This window comes from Cyprinus carpio, chromosome A23, assembly GCF_018340385.1.
Source record: "Cyprinus carpio isolate SPL01 chromosome A23, ASM1834038v1, whole genome shotgun sequence".
Taxonomy (NCBI): Eukaryota; Metazoa; Chordata; class Actinopteri; order Cypriniformes; family Cyprinidae; genus Cyprinus; species Cyprinus carpio.
In genome coordinates, this window is record NC_056594.1 from 4,187,320 (window position 1) to 4,208,206 (window position 20,887).

Genomic DNA, 20,887 nt, shown 5'->3' on the forward strand with positions numbered 1-20,887 from the left:
CCAAGTACAATTAAAAAAAAAAAAAAATTTTAATAATAATAAATACTACTGTTTCCTTGTTGTTGTTGTTGTTTTGTTTTTTTTTTTTTCTTTGTTTTTTTTTTTTTTGATAAGTTGGAGGGTTGGTGTTTGGTTTGAAGTTGAATTAAAATTGTCCACACAAACATTTATGATGAATAAGTTGTCCTTAGGGTGGTGCTGTTTCAACAAGGCTTTATGGACTGCTGTGAGAATTCACACTTGCATGGACCTTCTCACTTGTTGTATATGTTTAGTCCTCAACATGTCCTCTCCAGTATTAATTTTGTAATATAATTATTACAATATATATACAATATTTCAATATATATACAATATTATATATACAATTTTTTTTTTCTACATGTGTATTATTCAACTGTGGCCAAATACACGAGTCTGACACTCTTAATTCTTCCTTTGAGCATTATGCACTTCAAAGCTGCTGTAAAAAAATAAATAAATAAAAAATAAATAAATAAATAAAAATAATATGTAATATTGTGTTTATCAAGTTGGATAATTTATTAATCCATTAATTATAGGCTATTTGGAGCCTAAAAGAAATGAGCCAAATAAAACGTGCAATTTATTTATTTATTTATTTATTTATTCGGTCATTCATTCATTTTTGTATCACTTTTATAATGCCCAGTTAGCTGAGTCAGTTAGGAAAGTACCACTCATACCCAAAAATGCAGTCTACATAGCCAATGAGCGCATCTCTGTGGAAGGCCAAAAGGGCCAAAAACACGTAAATTTGAACGCGTTAAATACGCATATTTCACGTGTATTTAATGTGTATTTCACGTGTTAAATACATGTTGTTTGCGCTTGAAAAATCATTGCATTAACTATGCGTATTCAACACATATATTGTTAAATACGTGTGAAATACAAGTTAAAAAAAACAGTTTGAATGGGTCAGTGTCATTGGCTGCTGAATACTTGAATCAAACCATTTCTGTGAGCTTAGGGGGGTCTATTTATAGACTAGGATACCACCATTTAACATGCTATAGATCAGCTTATTCAGACTTTTTTGTCCTTTTTTGTCTTTTTTTATCCTATAGAAATAATGTTACAGTTTTATGAAAAAATTGAAAAAAATAAAATTGTCTCTTTTTTTCCACTCTTGCCTTTTTGTAAATAAACACATTAGTGGGCATTCTAGCTTTAATAGTGATCAAATTTAACTTAGCATCAAAGCATTAACATTTGTGTGGGGAAATCTGTTACAGTCAAGGTAAGCAAACAAATGGTTATACTTTTAAAATATAATTTTAGAACAGCTTAAAATCATCTGATCCAGCTAATCAAGCTCTTCAGGACAGTGGCCCTCCAGGAACTTAGTTTGACACCCCTGCCCTATAAAGTCATAAGAACAATAGACTGCACATATGTTGCAATCATTCACAGCTCTTAGACATCATGAGGCTGAAATTGTTGTACTGTAGTTCTATTGTACATGTCAGTAAGAGCGGAACTGAAAAAATTAGTTCGCATTAATAGCACAGTCTCATTTGAGTAAACTGATGGTTAGGGGTGGCGGGTCAACAAAGCCAACACTGAGTTGTTGCAGGGGTTTGAATTGTATTTTCTCTTGATCTGCTGCTAATGACACTGAGTTGTTGCAGGAGTTTGGTTAATAGCTTTAAGGTCAAAGTTGACAGAAAAGGTTAATGAGCTGCTTCATGGTATCAACAAAGCCTGATTGCATTGGTTTGGCTTTGTCAACTCAAAACTATTCCTGTAACCCTGAGTTTGTTCAGCTACATTCATGGTATAGGTCCTTGAGCAGTTTGCAGTAAAATTAGTCTTCAGTACTAGCCTTTTAATACTTTGATTTGCCAATAAAGTCTGTCACATTGCTAAACCAGCATATAAATTGTCACAAAAGCAGCTATAAAATTAATTCTAGCTGTTATGAAGTGTACAATAGGCTTCTCAGTAACAATCCACATTTTTTGCAGATACTGTATGAACAAGGGGTGGCCAACATCGGTCCCGGTGAGCCACAGTCCTGCAGAGTTCACCTCCAACCCTAATCAAACACACCTGAACCAGCTAATCAAGGTCTTAGGTTACTAGAAAGCTACAGGCAGGTGAGTTTTCATTAAGGTTGGCGCAAAACTCTGCAGGATCTTGGCTCTCCAGGACCAACATTGGGCAACCCTGGTATAAACTATATGTGTATGGTTCTAAACAAAACAGAGATATTTAGTATTTTTATGTATATATGTTAAATTAAATGTAATGAATTGCTTTAACAAATTACCTCACCATTTCATTGATAAATTGCTTTTACCTGTTAATCTGCACCCCCCATTTTGGGACTCATAGCTGAAAATGACCTACCTAACTTAAAATTGTAACAGTTCCTGACTTCATTGTGCTACACACACAAGACATTTGGTGTCTTTGGAAAGAAGACTCTTTGGGCTTCACTATCCATCCATCAAGTTTTTTTTTTCATATAAAAATACATTAAATCAGTCCTGGATCAAACCAGAAAAGTAATGGGTTGAAAGTCACATGTCTCATGAGTTTATATTTAAAATCTGAAGAAGATACCATGAAAAATAAGATCCTGCAACCATTTTTTTCTGAGACAATGTCTAAAAAGGATAATATTATATGTGTACCTAATTACTGTTTTTCTGATGAGTGCATAATCTCTGAACAAAAAGAGGTTTCAAAAAGCACCACCTGCTGGCGATAGCTGTAAATGTAAGCACAATGAAAGCTCTTGTTGTTTTCCAAAGACAGATATTCATTACAGTGGTCTGTATCTTCAACCTCCATTGATTGCTTACCTCCACTGTAACTGATTTCCCCACAGAAATGTTAATGCTTTAATGCTAACTTAAGTTTGTCACTGTTAAAGCTAGAATGCCCACTAGTGTGGCATGAGTGGAGAAAAGAGGTAATTCAATTTTTTATCTATTTTTTATTATTTTAATTTTTTTTTACAAAAATGCAATTTAAAAATATTATTTCTGTAGGCTATAAAAAAATAAGTCAAGTCAAGTAAAGCCAGCTTTATTATCAATTCTTCGACATGTCCAGCACATACATACAGAGAATTGAAATTGTGCTACTCTCAGACCCTTGGTGCATACAGACAACACTAAAAGTAGAGCATAAAAATACAGATAGATACAGATTAAATATAAAAGGTTCAAGGTTAGGAGGGAGTTCAGCTTCCTGACAGCCTGATGAATGAAGCTGTCCTTCAGTCTGCTGGTCCTGGCCTGGAGACTCCCCAGTATCCTCCCTGATGGCAGCAGACTGAAGAAGCTGTGTGATGGGTGGGTGGGATCACCAGCGATGCAGGGGTCTTTACGGGTGAGACGGGTTCCTTAAATGACCTGGAGGGAGGGGAGAGAGACACCAACAATCTTCTCAGCTGCTCTCACTATGCGTTGAAGGGTCTTCCGACAGGATGCGTTGCAGGCGCCATACCACACAGAGATGCAGCTCATCAGAATGCTATCGATGGTGCCTCTGTAGAAGGTGCACATGATGGGGGCCGGGGCTCTGGCCCTTCTCAGTTTGTGGAGGAAATAGAGATGCTGCTGTGCTTTCATGGCCAGTGCTGCGGTGTTGACAGTCCAGGATAGGTCCTCTGTGATGCACACACCAAGGAATTTGTTGCTGCTCACTCTCTCCACAGTTGCACCATTAATGGTCAGAGGAACATGTTGATTGGGCACTCTCCTGAAGTCAACAATAATCTTCTTCATCTCAGAGAGAGATTGTTGTCACTGCACTACCCGGCCAGGTGGCTCACCTCGCTCCTGTAGTTTGTCTCATCACTGTTGCTAATGAGACCCACTACAGTTGTGTCATCCACAAACTTAATGAAGAGGTTGGATTTGTGTGGCGGTGTGTAGTCGTGGGTCAGCAGAGTGAAGAGGAGGGGGCTCAGCACACATCCTTGGGGGCCCCATTGTTCAGTATGATGGTGCTGGATGTGTTGCTGCTGACCCGTACTGCCTGAGGTCTTCCAGTCATAAAGTTCAACAGACAGTTGCACAGCGAAGTGTTGAGTCCCAGCTGGACAAGTTTGTGAATGAGCTGTTGAGGGATGATTGTGTTGAATGCTGAACTGAAGTCTATGAACAGCGATCTGACGTATGAGTCTTTTTTGTCTAGATGTGTGAGTGGTGAGTGGAGGGCAGTGGCGATGGCGTCATTGGTCGAGCAATTGGACCGATATGCAAACTGGAAGGGGTCCAAGGAGGGGGGAGGGCAGACATGATATGGCGCATGACTAGCCGTTCAAAGCACTTCATGAGAATAGGAGTAAGTGCAACTGGACAGTAGTCATTGAAGCAAGATGGAGACGGCTTCTCCGGGACTGGAATGATGGTGGTAGCTTTGAAGCATGTGGGGACAACAGCCTGACTTAGTGAGATGTTGAAAATGTCTCTCACTGCACGCCCAAGAATGTTGTCAGAACTCGGAGCTTTTCATGCGTTGATCCTGGTGAGGGATCTCCTCACGCTGTCCGGGGACAGTGTCATAACCTGGTCGCCGAGAGGAGGTGGAGTCTTCTGTGCAGTGGTGCTGTTTTGTTCCTCAAAGCGAGCGAAGAAGGCATTCAGCTCGTTCAGCAGGGAGATGGTGCTGTCACATGTCCACGGTGGGGGCTTGTAGTCCATAATGGTCCGTATCCCCTGCCACAGGCTCCAAGTGTCTCTGCTGTCACTGAATTGATGGGCTATCTTCCTGGAGTACTGTCTCTTAGCCTCTCTGATGCAGTGGGATAGGTTGGCCCTAGCTGTCCTCAGGCCCACCTCATCTCCTGTAGTCTGTAGACCTCCACTGACATCCACGACTTCTGGTTGGCCCAGACAGTGATGGTCTTTGTGAGTGTTACATCATCAGTACACTTGGTGATGTAGGCAGTGACAATCTCTGAGTACTCTTGGAGGTCTGTGGTGTTATTGTATGTGGCAGCCTGCTTAAACAAATTCCAGTCAGTGGTGTCAAAATAGTCTTGAAGAGCCTCTGACGACCCTTCCGGCCACACTTGTATTTGTTTATGAACTGGTTTGGTGACTTTAACGAGTGGTCTGTATGCAGGCATTAGCATGACAGTGATGTGGTCTGAGGCACCAAGGTGGGGTGGGGGAGGGCCTTGTAAAAAAGTCCAAAGTCCAGAGTGTTGTTACCCCATGTTGGAAAGTCTATATGTTGATGTTTTTTTTGTGAACACACTCTTTAAGTCTGCGTGGTTGAAATCCCCAGCTAAGATGAGAAAAGAATCAGGGTGGGCTGTCTGCTACTCAGTGATGTGCTGGTACAGTTCATTTAATGCCTCGCTCCTGTTGCTGTTGTTGGAGCTGGGAGGGATATATACAGCAACGAGCAGTATGCACACACACACACACACACACACACACACACACACACACAAAGGACAAAATAAATAGGCTGAATAAGATGATCTATAGCAGGGGTGTCGAACTCAATTCCTGGAGGGCCGGAGCCCTGCAGAGTTTCATTCCAACCCTGCACCAGCACACATACCATGTAGTTTTCAAATAAGCCTGAAGGACTTGATTAATTGTATCAGGTGTTTAATTAGTATTGAATCTAAACTCTGCAGGGCTCTGGCCCTCAAGGATTTGAGTTTGACACCCCTGATTTATAGCATGTTAAATGGTGGTAGCGTAGTCTATGAATGATACATCCCCCTAATCTTACAGAAATGGTTTGATCCAAGTCTTCAGCAGCCAATGACACTGACTCGTTCAAACTGGTTTTTAACTTGTATTTCAAGCGTATTTCACACATATTTAATATGTGTTGAATAGGCATATTTAACGTGCTGATTTTTCATGTGCAAACAACATGTATTTAATGTTAAATATACGTGAATTACGAATATTTAACGTGTTGTTGACGTGTTAAATGGGTCATATGACCTTGCTAAAAAAAATTATGTTATGTATTTCGTATAATGCAATGTCTTTATGCGGTTATCTGTAAGGTTAAAAAAAACATTATTTTCCACATAATGTGCATTATTGCTGCTCCTCTATGCCCCGCATTTCTGAAATGCGTTGATTTTTACAAAGCTCATCGTTCTGAAAAGCGAGGTGTACGCGAGTGCAGACATGTTACTCCCCTTAACATACTGTGATGCCATGTGTATTAACATACTGAGTGATGCCCAGTGCGACAAGACAAAAACAATAAAACCCATTATATACAAGGCATTTGTTGCATCCAGTGGGGACATAATTACTGATTATAATGACTTATACTGTCTTTTTACAAGTTGCATTGCATATCCTCATCCTCCGCAAAATATGCTGCACACATCTGAATATTTGGATTGCACTGTTCTGGAACAGTGTTGTTAATACAACTTAACCACTGCTTTCAAGTTGTTTCCTCTTTTGGAAGGCCAAACAAAGTAGTTTCGCTTTCACAAAAATAGTGAGCGGCAGCCGGTGGGCTTAAGAACGGTGCAGGCGGTGGATTTGATGAAGGAATGGCCGGCGGGCAAACACATTTGATGACCCGGGCTGGACTCCGCAGTGAAACACACAGCATCTCCACAACGGTGGCAGCGGCAGCAACAATACTACAGCCAGAATGAAAGTTAAGCCTTCTTTCTTTGCATGAACACTTGGGCGGTGTTATGCAAATGCTCCCACATCATGATGTAGACATGGGGGGGGGGGTTGACTCTTAAATTTTATAAAGAATATCTCTTTGGATTTTAAACTTTAGTCTATGAGACAGATCTTCTTTATGCACCAAGAGCTTGTAACACTCCAAAGAGAAAGAAAAAATTTAATAGCATTATATGACCCCTTTAAAATTCACTTGTTTTTGACCCTTTTGGCCTTCCATACATCTCAACTGATCCCCACGCGTGAGATTTGCTGGTGAAGTTTGAGTGGGGTGGAGATTTGACGCCCTCCTCCTTCATGACTCCTCCTCCAGCGCTCCGCTCGGGTTCGCCGTGATTTCATACCGAAGTCATACTTTACATTCCAGGTTTACTGTCAAATCAGGATAAATATTTCTTCAAAAACATCAGCGTGGTTTGCATTTGTAAATGTGCTCATGAGATAAAGACCGAATTCCCTTTTTGCCCACAGTAGAGCAGACGTTTGCGTTTAAGGTAAGTGCAAAACTCTTATTGCGCGCCTTTGTTTCTTGCGGTCATTGCGCTCGCGCAGCAGTTTTTACATCATTCTCATTTTTGACATTTTTTTGCGGGGCTGCTTCAGTGATGTTGCATCGCACACTCACACACCTGGCTTTACAGATGTAAACTTTTTGCTGATATTTCAATACAAACTTGTACCAGTGGAATATGAATACTGTATGAGTATGAGAAAGTTTGTACTATTGATTCAGTGGAGCAAATAATTTTAATCACATTGTATTATTGTGTCATTGCTCATCTCCAAATAATTTATAACGGAGAACAAATAAGAATTGATTTACTTTTTTTTTTTAAATGACAAGTATGTGTCAATACATTAATTTAATACATTTAAAGTGTTGTTTGTTGTTATATGTTTTAATATATAATTATCAAAAGTAAAAATGTACCTAGATCTTTGTAAATAAATGAAAATCATTCCATTCTACAGGACTTGATCTAAGCTGTTCAAAACCATTTTGTCTTAAAATGCATAATTTTTTTCATTTTGCTATTAAAACAGGGCAAGTGTATGTTGTATAATCCATAAAAACGTTTAAAACCACTGTTTATGATTCTAGAATAAACTTCAAGAAGTTTAAATAATGCTCTGAAAAGTTGAGAGTGTATAAATGTGTGTCAAGAAAAAAAAGGTTGTTAAGAATTAATGTAATATTGGCAGCGTCTTTGTGTTTTATGTAGGTTAATTAGCTTTAAGCTTGTAAAAATAACTCATAACACCCAGCCTATTAATGACTAAATTAGACTGCTTAGTGTTTTTTCTCTGTCTTGAATTATAATGGCCAGCATTGTTCGTAAAGTTATCAGTATGATTCAGTTTCAGCTGTCAAAGGAGTGTAATATTCCCATTCATCAGAAATAGTCTTTTAATTAATTCATTTAAGATCTCGTGCATCTTGGTTCAATCATCACACGTGTCAGATCTACGCACCTCCTCATTTTCATCGTGCAGAGATTGAACAGGTTTTTCAGGATGTGTAAGGTTACAGTGAGCAATCAGAGGAGAATTTTATGCAACAAATGTGACAGACTGTAACAGTGGTGCCAAGAAGGAAAACAAAAAAAAACACTTCAGACATTTCCTTCAGACCACTTACATTCAAGTGATATTGTTTATAATATAGAATGTTTTCAGATTTACACAGTATTTTTATTTTTCTGTGAATGTAAGAGTGGGAATTTTCTTAACATTGGCTGTGAAGCTTCAAGAGGGCCTGCAAAACATGACAAGTGTGTTTGGTGAGCTCACTGCTTTAAATAGCACTGCAGTGTGTTCTTTGTGCTTCAGACCAGTACACTGTGTGAGGAACGATGACTTACTGGTCTACACGAGTAGTTCTGAGGTCCTTAGGGTTAGATTTTAGGGTTGATCCATTTTTGTGTGTCTCAGCTCCTGGGGCGTGGAGGTCAGGTGTGCTGTGTCTGTAAATCCAGACTTCAGAATTGTCACTCGTTGTATAAATTTCCTGTTGATCATCTGGTGTTAGTCATTTTAGTTTGGACTTAGATATGTGTGACGGATTCTTTCCACATGCGGCATATAACTTCATTGTTTTCTTAGACATATGGAAGAATTCAAGTTCAGTTTTCTGGCTAAAGGTCTATTCGGAGGGCATTTTTGGAGGTGCCCACAGGCAGATATGGAGACTGAAGCTTTGTTCTTAAATCTATACAGCATTTTAAATGGATAGCTTACCCGAAAATGAAAAGTCTGTCATCATTTACTTGCTGTCATGTCATTCCAAACCCACAATACTTTCATTCATCTTCACACACAAATGAATTATTCATATATTATTAATTCTTTCAACATTTTTGTCCATCCATTGAAATTTCACAAAACCAAAACTTGCATGCAAGATATCTATAAAGTAATCCATATGAATTAAGCAGTTGGATCCAAGTGTTCTGAAGAGACACAATCACTTTATATACTGAACAAATTTAATTTGGGCTTTCACTCATAAAAATTGATCCGTGCACACACATGGAGCTTATCAAAAACGGTAAACTCGGATGCTCAGCTTGACTTGCGAATACAACCCTCATTGGTTATTGGGTGTTAAGAAAGTTTGATTGAGCTGTTTACCACATTTGATAAGCTCTATTTATGGGCATTTAACATATTAAAATTATTGTTATTTGTTTTCCCAAGATAAAGCAGGACCTTATAGGTTTGGAACAACATGAGAGTAAGAAAATGTTGACTGAATTTATTTGTATTTATTTTATTTTTTTTATGAACTGTAGACCTATAGGTGAACATACCCTTACGAAAAATAAGTTTATTCAAGTGTGCTATTAGTATACTTCTTTTTAAACTAAAAATAGGAAAGTATGCTTTTAGTTTACTTTTTATGTACTTCTCAGAAATGGGCTTTATGTACTCCTCAGAAATATACTTAAAATGACATTTAAGTATACTTGACTTATACTTAAAAAAAGTCTAAATATACTTGAACTTTACTTAAGTATACTTAATAAAATAAACTTGAAGTATACTACTTTTTGGTAAGGGTAGGCCTAGTCCTTAAAGTTTGAACATTAATTATGCTACCTGTCAAGACAGCTTAATTCATCCAAACTCTAAAGCATCACATGTTTTTCACATAGAAGGCAATCTCAGAAAGCATTGTGTCAAAAAAAAAAAAAAAAAAAAAAAACATATGGTGGACATCCAATTTCTGATCATTTTTGATTACAAATACTGTATATTTAGAATTCATTCAGTAGTGAAAATTATTAATAAAAATAATTTAGTGCAATTTAGCATTGACTGTATTATTTATTTGTACTACATATTGTTATGCTTATTAGAGTATCACCATGTTAGCTTAGCGATGCTAGCAAAGAACGCTGTTGAATTCAGATGAGTCAAGTTTCCCACTGTTCTTGCAGTTTGTGGAGTTTGTGTTTATGTAAAATGTTCCAAATCAGTGATTTATGAGATCTGTGAGTGGTGATTTCACTGTTTTCATTGGCTTTCGATGACTGTTGCCAGGTGAATTGATATGCTGTGGAATGGCTACATATGTTACGTGGGCCACATGTTAGCAACCACAAGCATGTTTGTCAGGATCTAGGGTGTATGAATGTCTGGAGAGGAAATTGAGTGATAGAGAGTAGGCATCTGGGACTGTGAGAAAAAGCCCCATTGGAGATCATGATGAATCAAATGTAAACATAGACTGTAAGACTAAGCCTGTCGATGGTTTTGGGGCTACACACTAGAGATTACATCAGAGAACACTAGTGAAAAGCAAGAATTTGTGAAAGTGATGCTCTGTAGTACATGCAAAAGTTGAGTAAATTTTAACACTTAATGTCACATACTTTAGGCATTCATTGGCCGATGATAACTGGTGAGAGAAAGGTTCAGTTGTGATTTTAGAAATTAAATTAATTGTAGTGTCTTTGCTCTTTACACTCCAAATGGATTCTGTCAGAGCTTTCTCTAGTGTTTTAGCACTATTCTTCTTCAAAAAGATACCTGGTAGTAATTTCCATGACATATTGAGCCTTGGTTCTCATGTGGGGAATGGGATTTCAATTCCAGCTTGCGACATTGCTATTCACCCCTTTGTTCCTATATATTTAATTTTCTCACCACTATCCATATTAGAAATAAAGACCTAAATTCTTTCAGTTTAGACAATTTCCTTTGCTTGACAGAGAAAAAACTAATTCCGCCCATGAGACAACTACTTTACGAGGTGGCAATTTTGTATGAATACAAAAAGTGGCAAATTTATCATTTAAAAAAATAAATAAATAAAAAAAATTTAATTAAATTCTTACAAAATGTTGAAATTTTGACTCACGATCACGACAATTTTCTTTTGATCTTGATATAACAAAATAGTTTTCTCATGATCACAACTTAAAGGGTCATATGATGCAATTTTAAGTTTTCCTTTCTCTTTGGCGTGTTACAAGCTGTTTGTGAATAGATAAGATCCCTAAAGTTGCAAAGACTAAAGTCTCAAACCCAAAGAGATATTCTTTATAAAAGTTAAGACTTGTCCACACCCTCCTAAAATGGCTTGTTCTAACAATTCTTTATAAGTGTTTGTAATTGTGTGGGAAGATTTGCATAACGCCGCCCAAATGTTCACGCAAAGAAAGAAGGCATAACTTTGTTGCTGCCACCACAGCCGCCATGTTGTGAAGATGCTGTGTGTTTCATTGCGAAAGCGAAAATACTTTGTTTGGCTTTCCAAAAGAGGACACGACTAGAAATCATTGGTTAAGTTGTGTTTACAACACTGTTCCAGAACAGTTCAACCCAAATATTCAGATGTGTGCTGCGCATTTTATGGAGGACTGTTTCCTGATCCTGGAAGTAGACTACAATGCTGGCTGTTCTGACTCACAGTCTGTAAGTACATAGGGCCGATGAGACGGAGACTCCCGCAATCCGCCGGATCCCAGTTCCATGTTCGGAAAGGAAATGAAGTGTACTACGGAAACCCTAAAGGGAATAAATAGCCTATGAGATGGGAGGATAAAAAAAATATTTCAATACTTTTTCTCTCAGTTATATAATTGGGTTATTATATGTGAGTGTATATAAATTGTGAGTTTTTTGTTTGCGTTATTGAAACTGCTTTTGATTGTGCACTCTCATTTTACTTTCACTTTCGAGATTCACGATCACAAGGATTCTGTAGGGAGTGGCAGTACTTACCACACAATTGACAAGATTAGATGTTTGTCATTGGTGCTCAGGATCTGCAAATCATTCACCATCGTCCTATTAGACATTTCTCCTTACTCTGTGTAAGTGAACTTTCATGTACTGTAATGCAACAGGATACCTCTAGCAAGCGGCTAACATTTTAGTGGCTCCGTAGAACCATTATTTGTTTTACGCTTCGCCACACCCCTAACCCCGCCTCCCGCCCCACCCCCCGAATGTTATCGTCCATCAAAATGTTTCACTGTAGACGTTGTCTGATGCCAATTTGGTAGACATTGCCCAACCCTATAAGTACATTTACATATTTAAAGGGTTAGTTCACCCAAAGATAAAAAAAATTAGTCTGTGTGTGTGGGGTGGGGGGGTTGGTCAATGGCCTCCTGTAGCGAATTGATGCGTTTTTGTAAGAAAAATATCCATATTCAAAATGTAATAATCACTTTAATCTAGCTTGCGCCCAGTGTTGTAAACGAAGCAGTTCCGGGAGCATGACATATGGAGGACAGCGTTGTGCATGCGCCGGTGAGTCTCATGAAAACCAATATTTATTTACAGGATCAAAGGAAGCAAAGTTTCCTTACTTTAGCAAAGGAAAATCAGTCTCCTTTTGGCTTATATTGAAATCCTCCAACATTCATCTTTACAAATCCTCATTTTGTACTTCTAATTAGTGACCGTTGTTTTGTTTTGATCTCTCCGCTGTGTTTCCATGTGCGTCACTTCTGAGGGGCGCATGCGCAAAGCTGACCTCATATGTAATTCCCCCGGAACTGCTTTGTTTACAACAGTGAGCGCAAGCTAGATTAAAGGGATTATGACGTTTTTGATTGTTACGATTTTGATTGTTACTACCGCTTGCTAGAGGTAGCCTGTTGCATTACGATTGACTCCGACTGGATTCTTCTGAAAGAAGAAAGTGATATACATCTAACTCAGGGGTGAGTAAAGCCTAATTATCATTTTTGGGTGAACCAGCCCTTTAAAGGATTTTCCACTGATGATTCAAATGCAAGTTTTGAGCAGGGTAGAGTAGCGCTTGTTGTTTGTCGTTTGATCACAAATGCAGACATGGTTTTATGCTTACGCGGCGCAATGCAACGTATCACGTTAAAAGGCAGTATAAGTCATAATAATCAGTAATTATGTCCCCACTGAATGCAACAAATGCATCGTTTATAATGGATTTTATTGTTTTTGTTTTGTCGCGCTGGTGTTCTGATCGGGACACAGCATGCAATATGGCAAGGGTAACATTTCCGTCACACACTTGAGGCATTCGGCCAATCACAACGCACTGGATAGCTGGCCAATCAGAGCACACCTCACTTTTCAGAACGATGAGCTTTGTAAAAATCAACGCATTTCAGAAGGCATGGCATAGAGGAGAAACAATAATGTACAGTATGTGGAAAATGTGTTTTTTAACCTTAAACCACATAAACACGTCAATAAACCAAATACCCAAAATAATGTTCTTTTTAGCAACATCATATGACCCCTTTAATTTTTATTTTTACCTGAAAACGAATACAGTAATGACTAACAATAATAATAGGAATGAATTGTTTTTCATTTCAGTTTGTTATGAGCAAAAGCTTTATATTTTCATTCCTGTTTCTGAGTTCTGAGGGTTCCTTTCCAAAAGGTTACCTGTTAGGTAACAAAATAATAGGATGTTTATAATGGGCGTTCATTGTGACAAAAATAACAATAAAATCATATCAATCACAGACAGATGTTGTTTTATTTGTGTCTGCCTAGCAACAGAGCTGTCAATACAGAAGCGTGAGCGGCGTGCCTCCAGTTCACGGATATCTCAGACAACAATTCTAAAATTCTTGTAGCTTCTTGAATTCAACACACATTATTTTCCTCATCTGTTTGAAATAAAATTAGACATACGATTATATATACAACGTATTGATGTTTTTAGGTGTCATGTTTATGATTTTTATTCGCCATAGCTGCTGACTTTTACATATGGGCTAATGTCATTTGATGACACCAATTACTGCTTTATTTATTCTGAACCAAAGTAGATTCATCATTATTTGAGTATTTTACTTTTGATATTATCAATCTACAGCAAAAGTATGGCACTTCCAATAGGCTAAGGTACACTTTAATTAGTGCTGCTGTTAAATAGCTATTTGGGTTTATGTCAGGATCACAAGAAAGCAACTATTTGTTTTTACGCTGACAAAAAATAAAAAAAAGGAAAAAAATAAAAATAAAACTTGGCCTCCGGCTTTTCGTAAGTAAGAGAAGAAATGCAGTCAATTTAAATGATTCTCCTTAAAGGTGTTTGGGGTGGGGGGGGGATTCTCTTAAACTGCAGTAGCAGGTTTTACAGGTTTGACATGGGTTGGTTCCATGGAAGGAAGAGAACGAAGCTTCTTGCCTCTTTTTAACATGTCTTTTGTCTCTTTTATGTGTCCAATGTAGAGTCATTCACCTACCATACATACAGTGCTTTTTGTGTGGCTGCCAGCTCTCTAGATGTGTCAGTATTGTAGGTGTCCTGCTTACTGTGTTATCCTGGAAGATTTGATAAATATATTTGAATGCTGTGCAGATAAGACACAAATGTGTTCCTGAAAGATTTTAGGAGATGTTTTTTTAAGGTATTTCTTCAAAGCCTCGATGTTTTGGTTTAGACATTTTTTCTAAAACACACAAAGCACTTCTCTGTGTAGGGCAGTGTTAGCAGGATGTTGTCAAGTTGCCCGGTGAAATAAAGCACTTTTAAACTGATGTCCAAACAGCATTTAGATTAATATATTCTCTTAATGACCCATTAAACCATCAGTGAGTTCAGCGTAACTTGCCTATGCCTTAAAATGCCGTCCTTATCTGTAATCCGATCTAGGGCAGCAGCTGCTCGTCTACTTGTTGCCCTGTTGTTCTTTGTGAAAGTGTGTGTGTGTGTGTGTTAGTGTGGAGTGTGGAGTGTGCAAGAGGAGGGTTGTTGATGAGGCCTTTTCCCTGTTGACAAGCATTGCAGCTGTTTTTCCAAGTCTCTGAAGAGAGCTGCCCTCTCGTCTGTGCTGCTTAGCCCCTGTCAGATAAACTGAGACTGAATTTGTGAACCACTATAAAATACTGGTTATTTATCCACCTAGCAGCACACGATTAGCTCCAAATGTACCAGAATGTCTTGCCCTTGTCAAGTGTTGCTCTCATTTCTCTCATAAAAATATTTCTGGATCAACATAGCTGAAAATATAAGAAAATAAATTCACATCACTGTTAATTCTTTAGAAAAGTTATATATTTATTTAAATCATTTAAATAATGAAATAACAAATTTATTAAGCATAGAGTCAAGAAATTATTACTATGATAAATATTTGACCAATATTTTACAATATACAATATTGTTTAAATGTTTAGGGTCAGTAAGCTTTTTAAATGTTTTTTTTTTTTTTCTATGTTAATATATTGTAAAATATAATTTATTCCTGTGATGCGCAGCTGTATTTTCAGCATCATTACTCCAGTCTTCAGTGTCACATGATCCTTCAGGAATCATTCTAATATGCTGATTTGCTGCTCAAGAAACATTTATTATTATTATCAATGTTGAAAACAGTTGCTATATTTATTCCAAGATTTTTTGATGGTTCAAAAGAAGAGCATTTATATGAAATAAATCTTTTGTAACATTATTAAAGTCTTTATTGTCACTTTTGATGTTAATGTTTGGTGAATAAAATAATTAATTTCTTAAAAAAAAAGTTTTGAACAGTAATGTATACCTACAATATAAAATAATTTAATAAAATTATATATATTTTTGTAGTAAAATAATGCAAATAACTATAGTAATTGATTTTCATGAAGATTATATCAGTTATTTTTCTTATTGATTTTAGGGTGAATATATGAAGCCGACATTCATTCTTGATGTTTCTTGAGATTAATTCAGCAAAAACAAGAAGTCTCTTCAAATTTGATCAAATAAATTTCTGTCAAAGCATTGATAATAACACAGTGAGGGGTTAAAGGTTTAGACAAGATGCTTCTTTAATGAACACTGGTTATCCATCAAGAGTGCTGGATGCTTTTGGTTTGTCACTTGATTCTGTAACCTGATGTCTCTTCAGAGGCCAAGCACTGCTGGTGTCGGCAGGAGACCTTTTCATGATGTCTGCTCACAGATAAGGCAACATGCTTGAAACCAAGGTCAACATTTACTCATCCCCACTACACATAAATACCCAAACATAAGCAAGAACATGCGCAACAATTCACATGCCTTAACAGAAAGTCTAATGACAGAATTACTAATGTTTAGGTTTAATAATCTATGTGATTCCAGGTTTAGTTGGCTATGTGAAAGTTTCAGTTCTTGTAAGCTAATATTTAATAAAGCTGTTCGCTGGTGCATTCATTTATTTATGTGTTTTTTTGGCCCTCGAAACTAGGATGTTATTCAGGTCTTGATGTTTATTTCCAGATAGCATTGGCTAGCAGGAGTGCTGTGCTACGAGCCCAGCACACCTAAAACAGCAGTATTGTCCTTGAGGACAGCTCTGTGTTTCCTAAGCCTTAGTGGATGCCTAAATTGGTCAGGCAACCCACACTCCCACCCCTTATGATTTCCCTGTTCTTCAAGCCTTTTTTGGACTGGGGTGCTCGTAAGGGAGAGGGAAGGAGAGAGGAGGACGGAAGGTGACACAACAGATCTCCAGAGAGAGAGAGAGAGAGAGAGAGAGAGAGAGACAGAGAGTGTGTTAGCGACACTGTGGCTTTCTTAATAAGGGCATGTCTGGAATGTCAGCCCTTCTCTCTCTGTAGGTCCATACCAGTGGTCCTCTAGTACCTATTTATGATAACCGCTTCAGCTCCAGTCGTGCTGTTTCCGAAGTCCATTGTTTTTGTTTTGGTGGTTTTTCTTGCATATTTACCATATTATGGTTATTAGAGTCACTGGTTGGGATGGATCCTTAAATTCCTCAACTAAATATTCTGTAAATATTTTCGACTACGCCGACATAGTTTTAATGGATTTGTATTAGGAAAATTTTTTATGATGTTTTTACACTATTTATTAACCCCAAATGTAGATATAGCTATAGCAGTGATAAATCTATTGAAAATAGAGAAAGTTGTCTTGGAGAAAGTTGCAGTATGTTTGAATGCCGAGGACAGAGCGTTCACCAAATCCATAGCCACAAAAATGCATTGTGGGTAGTTCTTATTAGTTTACTCTGTTTTTCAGATTCATTTTGCATATGGCCTCAGTGACTTCTTTAAAGAATGAAGGCACAAATGGTCATTTCCTTAAGATCAATGCCTGTATGTTTGATTTTAGAGAAATTAACTCCAACTTTAATTAAGGCCAGTTATTTTGGATCACAAATTCTATATACACTACCATTAAAAAAAAAAAAAAAAAAAAACTGGAAAAAGAAAAGAAATGTTTGTTTGTTTGTCACATACTTTTATTGAGGAAAGGCACACTAAATTGATAAAAAATGACAGTAAAGACATTTGTATTGTTATAAAAGTTATACATTTAATATAAATGCTGTTCTCTTGAACTTTCGGTAACACTTAAAGCCTTTGTATGTAATGCTTTATTAAAGTAATTTTAATGCATTATGTTCTTTAAAGCACCTTATAATTAATTGTATGATCTCATGAATTAAAATAACTGCAGTTATAATATGTTATAGTGCTTATCTACTCATTGTTACACCTTTAGAAAGTGTAATGCATTAAAACACGTGATAATCAAACCTTCAAACATTTTAATGCATTTTAACTTTAGTTACAAATATTTGTGGAAAGATATAATACATTACAATGTGCATTATCAACATTTTACATTTACATTTACATTTAATCATATAGCAGACGCTTTTATCCAAAGCGACTTACAAATGAGAACAGTAGAAACAATCAGATCAACAAGAGAACAACAACGGTATACAAGTGCCATGACAAGTCTCAGTTATTCTAGTACAGAACACGTAGCCAGGGTTTTTTTTTTTTATTATTTTTTTTTTTTTTTTTTTTTTTTTAAGAATATGGTAGACAAGAAAAGAAAAGGTAAGTACTAGTATTAGTTGGTTAAGTTCTGGCGAAAAAGATGAGTCTTTAGATGTTTTTTGAAAATGAGTAAAGACTCAGCTTTTCAAATTGAGATCGGGAGGTCATTCCACCAGCTGGGCACAGTCCAGAAAAAGGTCCGTGAGAGTGATTTTGAACCTCTTTGGGATGGCACCACAAGGCGTCGTTCACTTGCAGAGCGCAAACTACTTGGGGGACGCAGAAGCTTCAGTGTTAATCCTCAACAGTGTTAAGGATAACGCATTACGAGTAACTTTATAATTATGTAATCAGATTATTTTCAAGTAACTAGTAAACTAATGCATTACTTTTAAATTTACAACGTTACTTTATTAGTAACGCAAGTTACTTTTTTTTATATTTGTTGATTGCAACTTCTCTTGTTTCCATGTTGAGTAATGCAAAAAGAATGTAATGTATTACTTTCCATAAAAATTAACAAAGTAACAGTTACTTTTTAGGGAGTAACGCAATATTGTAATGCATTACTTTTAAAAGTAACTTTCCCGAACACTGATTATCAAATACCTTTATAATGCATTATACATAAAGTAAAGTGTTACCGAACTTTCTATTCATCAAAGATTCCTGAAATAAAATGCATCATGGTTTCCACAAAAATATTAAGCAGCACAACTTTTTTAACATCTTTCCAACCCCAGACTTTTTAGAGTTTATCATGAAAGTTTATATAGTGTATTGAAATATTAATTGTGAGGCTGGAAAGACAGATCAAGCCATGAATTTAATAATACAAGCTATTTATTATGATTTTGTTAAAAGTATAAAATTAAGTAACATTTAAGAAAACATATATTGCAATGAATTTATTTTGTCTCGAATTTGGCCATTTTTCCATAAAGACCATGTCAGTTGGTTAGTTATTGTGTTATGATGACTCGTGATCGTGAAAATGCTAAGACTAAAGACATTTTAGAAGACTTTTTAAAGACTTAAGAAAACATCTCAGTAAAAGTTTGATTTATTTTTGCAAATCAATTCTTTCAAGCTGTCTACATCATTAACTGAATCAGTGATTTCACTCAGTCATTTGGTATTCTTCATGCTTTAAAATGTTTAAAAATGTTTTTCACATTTTCTAGTAAGCCAATATATGTTGTAATTATTGCTACGTTTTATTGGCAACCATTAGGATTTTTTATTTTTGTTTTTCAATCAGACATATTATCTGAGTATTTTGTATGGAAAAAAATAGGCTGAAAAAATTGATAAACAATATGTTGATATGTCATTAAACCCTTATTAGTGCTTGCATCAAAATGATTTGTGAACAGCCAACTTCCACTGTCTGCTTTTGCCATGACATTGGTCAATATTGCTCAGCCTGCTTTGTTGACACCAAGGAAATTTATCAGTGCCCTCACTACCTTGATTTTCAATACCACGGCTATTAATACCCCCGGCCTTGAAAATCTGATATCTCGTCACCTGAACTTCACTTGACTTCAGGAGTCTGGAAAATCTGGCACCTTGCTCGGCAGCTCAGTGTGTCCTACACTCCGACAGCAATTTTCCTTTCCAATTCTCCTCTTTCTGCCATCTCATAATGGGATAAACTGATTGACAGAGCTTATGTAAATGATTACATAATCCCGCAAGATTCTTTAATTAAAGTAGGGTTGGGAAAAGCTCCAGCTTCAAAGGGAGATTCATGATCACACCATCTGGAATGATAGTTACTGTCAACCCTCCTATTGGTCTTGAGCTGTCTCAATTAACCAATTATTGTAAGACAGCCTGGAAGGGGCAGCTGATGCTTATCTAAAGCGGGCTGAGACCTTGTATCTTTCCAAACCTGTATTCCCTCTTCCACAGAACACAAAGTTAGATATTTGGAAGAATCTTCATGTAGTTGTTTAACAGTTCATGATTATGATGATTATGTCCTATATTTTTCAAATCTTCAGATGCCACACAATAGTTTTGTATAAAGAACAGACTGGAAAATGTATAATAAAACTTTTATTGATTTTGATAATTTATTTATTTATTGATTTGTTATTCGTTCTGTCTTTCTCCTAGTCCTGGGTGTGAGGGCTCACGTAGGGGCCCAGGTGGAGCCGCCACCATTGCAGCCAACGAGTGGAGCACCAACGGGAGCCCGGAGGAGGGGCAGGAGGATGGAGTGGATGGGATGGACAAGGCCGGAATGGACGGCGATGCGGAGGGCGTCTGGAGCCCTGACATCGAACAGAGTTTCCAGGAGGCTCTGGCCATTTATCCCCCCTGTGGGCGCAGAAAGATCATCCTTTCAGACGAAGGCAAAATGTATGGTGAGTCTTAAAAAAGCTGAATATGCCCGTCGAGAGTCGCTTGATGGATTTACTTAGCGCTCAGATCAGACCTTGCCAGCAAGAGAGTAGAAGTCATAAGAGAGATTTTGTGAAGTTGTTTTTCAAATACCCCTATAAAAAAAATAAATAAAAAAAAATCATGGCTCAGCTATTTATTGCAGCAGTGCTGATATTGGAAAAAAATGTAGTGAAACAAGGTAAGGACAAACAGGGCCAAGTCATGCTGTGGGCGTTTTGTTGAAGTGAATCAGAAAGTGAATTTATGACACTGACCACCTCCAGATTTTCCCCAGCCCACATGGGATCCACTGACAGGAATGCTGTGTCTCCCATTTGAGTCAGCATTTACAATAAAGCATGAGTCAGCCTCCTGCCTTATCATGTGTGACATTTTTCTTTTTATCATTGAGACATGTCTCATTTTTATCTGATTTTATCTGAGACATTAATCATTTGTTATTAAAATGCTTGATACTTTAAAGGAGTGGTTTCATGTTTGTTTGGGTTTCATAGTGTATAAATTACTACATATTTACAGAGATTTTTCTACTAACCACACATTTTCTAAAAGGAGGTCAGTTT

The 20,887-nt window shown here is 37.0% G+C and overlaps 1 protein-coding gene across 4 annotated transcripts in view; it reads left to right on the top strand.

Annotated features, from left to right (window-relative positions):
- Window positions 1-6,964: 6,964 nt before the first annotated feature.
- LOC109051313 (transcriptional enhancer factor TEF-5-like) overlaps window positions 6,965-20,887 on the top strand; it is a 38,111-nt gene continuing 24,188 nt past the window's right edge. For all 4 annotated transcript variants that reach the window (XM_042712684.1, XM_042712686.1, XM_042712683.1 and 1 more), the window contains exons 1-2: window positions 6,965-7,165; window positions 20,034-20,284. In XM_042712684.1, coding sequence (XP_042568618.1) covers window positions 20,146-20,284 — 139 coding nt within the window. In that variant the 5' untranslated portion in view covers window positions 6,965-7,165; window positions 20,034-20,145. The remainder of the gene's footprint in view (window positions 7,166-20,033; window positions 20,285-20,887) is intronic.